Source organism: Rhagoletis zephyria, unplaced genomic scaffold (genome assembly GCF_001687245.7).
Source record: "Rhagoletis zephyria isolate East Lansing unplaced genomic scaffold, Rhagoletis_zephyria_1.1 Rzeph_scaffold_01149, whole genome shotgun sequence".
NCBI classification, from domain to species: Eukaryota; Metazoa; Arthropoda; class Insecta; order Diptera; family Tephritidae; genus Rhagoletis; species Rhagoletis zephyria.
The window spans coordinates 9072-11910 of record NW_016158233.1 but is presented as its reverse complement, the minus strand read 5'-3'; the positions used below and the strand labels follow the sequence as shown (position 1 = coordinate 11910).

The 2839-nt window shown below is 38.6% G+C and overlaps 1 protein-coding gene across 1 annotated transcript in view; it reads right to left on the bottom strand.

Annotated features, from left to right (window-relative positions):
- Positions 1 to 294: 294 nt before the first annotated feature.
- XNP (ATRX chromatin remodeler XNP) overlaps positions 295 to 2839 on the bottom strand; it is an 11610-nt gene continuing 9065 nt past the window's right edge. Inside the window, exons 2-3 of the mRNA XM_017616092.1 lie at positions 1656 to 2525; positions 295 to 1591 (exon numbers count right to left, since the gene is read on the bottom strand). Of these exons, the coding sequence (XP_017471581.1) occupies positions 486 to 1591; positions 1656 to 2525 (1976 nt within the window). The 3' untranslated portion in view covers positions 295 to 485. The remainder of the gene's footprint in view (positions 1592 to 1655; positions 2526 to 2839) is intronic.

Genomic DNA, 2839 nt, shown 5'->3' with positions numbered 1-2839 from the left:
ACGAATATTTATTATTAATAATATGTAGGTATGTATTTTCTTATATTAATACTCAGTGTGAAAAAAATAAACTTAAAAACTCTACTTTCGAATTCATTTCTACGCATTCTATAAATTTGATATTTTAAAACAGGATATTTTTTAAACAGTTATAGTTGTTATTTTTATCATTATGTAGGCATATTTGTAGTAGGCGNTCATTTCTACGCATTCTATAAATTTGATATTTTAAAACAGGATATTTTTTTAAACAGTTATAGTTGTTATTTTTATCATTATGTAGGCATATTTGTAGTAGGCATTTGCCACAACATTTGAGAGCAAGTGCGGAAAATTCAAAAAAAAATAATAAAACGAAGACATACACATTGATTTGTGTCCCTTCTGCAACAGAATCAAAAGTGTATGAATATCACCCCCTAGGATATTCATCGTTTACAAATATTAAGGGAAAACGGGATATTCTTTTAGCAATAATTCATCGATTAGTCAATCTCGTATACCTCATTCTCTTTGAATCCGGGCGGGGGGGCAGCTTCAAAACCGACACCCGATGGTGCTCCCGGGCCTTGCCCTACAGCTTCAATCTGCTGACCGTTAGGCCCACCAGCTGCTTGGAAATAACCCGCTGCATTGGGATTTTGATTTGCGTACAAAAGTGGACTCATGTACATGCCGCTCGGGTGGGCGATTGTGGCATGTATGGCCAGCAGATCTTTATACATTGTAGGATTGTTATTGTTCATTTCGGTGTACAAATGTTGTAAATACGTGGGAACAAGTTGAAGAGCTTGAGTATGTGTTACTTCCGGATGATCCTTGACAATCTTCATATTTAGCAACTGCAACAGCACATCGGAACGAAAGCCGAATATGCGATTTGAGGTTACTCCACCCGAAGCGTTGCCAAATTGACCGCCGAAAGCACCACGATCGTAAGACATATATTGAGCAGTTTGGACACTACGAGTTTTCTCTGCCTCATATTCAGCCCAAGCAGCTTTACGTTCATCTTCATTGAGATTCTCACTTTCCTCGTTCTCTAAAAGCGAGTCATGTTCGTGGTATTTGAATATCAATGACTCATGTTTACTCAGCAACTCTGCAAATAACCGATCTTTGGGCAATATTGGTATTTCTTTTTCAGTGCTGGGTTTCAGCTCGTAGGAATATAGTTCCTGAAGATCATTTTGATTGTAGTGTCGAGAAATTTGTTGCTCATCAATAACTCTCTTAGCTGTTGCTTGCTTTGCAATCTGACGCTCATATACTTTTTGCTCCATTGTACCCATGGCTATTAGGCGATAAATGTAGCAAGGTTTAACCTGGCCAAAACGGTAAACTCTAAAAATGCTCTGGGTATCATGAGAAGGATTCCAAGACACATCGAAAATAACTACGCGATTTGCAGCAACTAAGTTGATTCCCAGGCCACCCGCACGCGTTGATATAAGAAAGAGGCGACCTCTTAAATTGTCAACATCGTTGAATTTCTTGCACATAGCCTCACGACTTTCGACAGAGCATGAGCCATCTAGACGAAAATAGTCTATTCCTGGTTGCCAAAAACCTTTGAAATCTCCAACGTCACCTAGAAGATGTTAGAATATATTATTTTTATATTTTTTGTAAGCAGCTTAGTTAGTATGTTTTACCATCATATTCGTTTCCTCTTGTCTTGCTGTCTATTAACGCCAAAAAATGTTCTATAACATCTATAGATTGCAGAGACTGTGAAAACACCAGAAGTTTGTCGCCAATAACTTCGCATTCTTGCAACAAGTTCATTAGTATCACCAGTTTCGGGGAATGATTTATGTTGTTCAACTCTTTTTCCTCCACAAAACGCTTCCACCATTCGGATGGATCAGCTTCTGGTTGCGACGGCTCTATCTCCTCGTTGTCACTTTCCTTGTCAGTTTGTTTACGGCTGCGTGTGCGAGTGCCTTTTGAGCCCCTCCGTGCACTACCACTTGCATTGCCGCCGCCGCCACTAGCAAATGATTTCGATGAATTTGCCGATGAGTCAGATCCAGAACCTGACTCTGCTTCGTCATCATCGTCGTCAATAAAATCTTCCATTGAATCGGAGTCAATAGCCTGTTGACGCTTGCGAATAACCGTGTCACTGTTCATTCGTAAATTCATGGGATGGGTCCATATTCTACGCAAATCCTGAAAATCTTGGAACAATCTTGCCCCTTTTCCGCTAATATCGGAACCACTGACATCACGCTGGGTCGTCATATAATAATCGTACAGCTGCTGCTGTAAGTCAGATAGAGTTGTGTGAACTGTGTATTCATGCTTCGGCGGCAAATACGGTGCCAGCACCGAATAATCTCGCCTTTGAATGCAACCCTCCAACATTTTGTGCAAAATATGGGATCGATGCTTCATCAGGCGAATATCTCGCTCAGTTGAATCCGTATATTGGCCATTGGTGATCGGATTTACAAAACGATTTAAATACTCTTTATATGTGCCAAGAAGATTCGGTTTGATGAACTGTATCATGCAGTAATCTGAAAAGAAAAAATGGTGTAAATAAATGAGAATGAAAGTTTAAGATGATATGAAGGGGCCATGGATGCTGCTATTTGCGTTTATATCGTAAGCGACAATTTATCATGCAAATGGGAATAAGAATTAGTTACGACGCCCTTAAAATTCATAGTTTGAAAATATGTACCCTTAAGGAGTACAACAATTATAAAAATTCAACAATTTTTTATTTAGAGTTTTTAGAAAAATTTTAGGTACATACATTAAATCACTTCACATGTATGCATGAGTAAATCGAACATATATTTTAGAGAAACTAAAAAGATAGGAACAT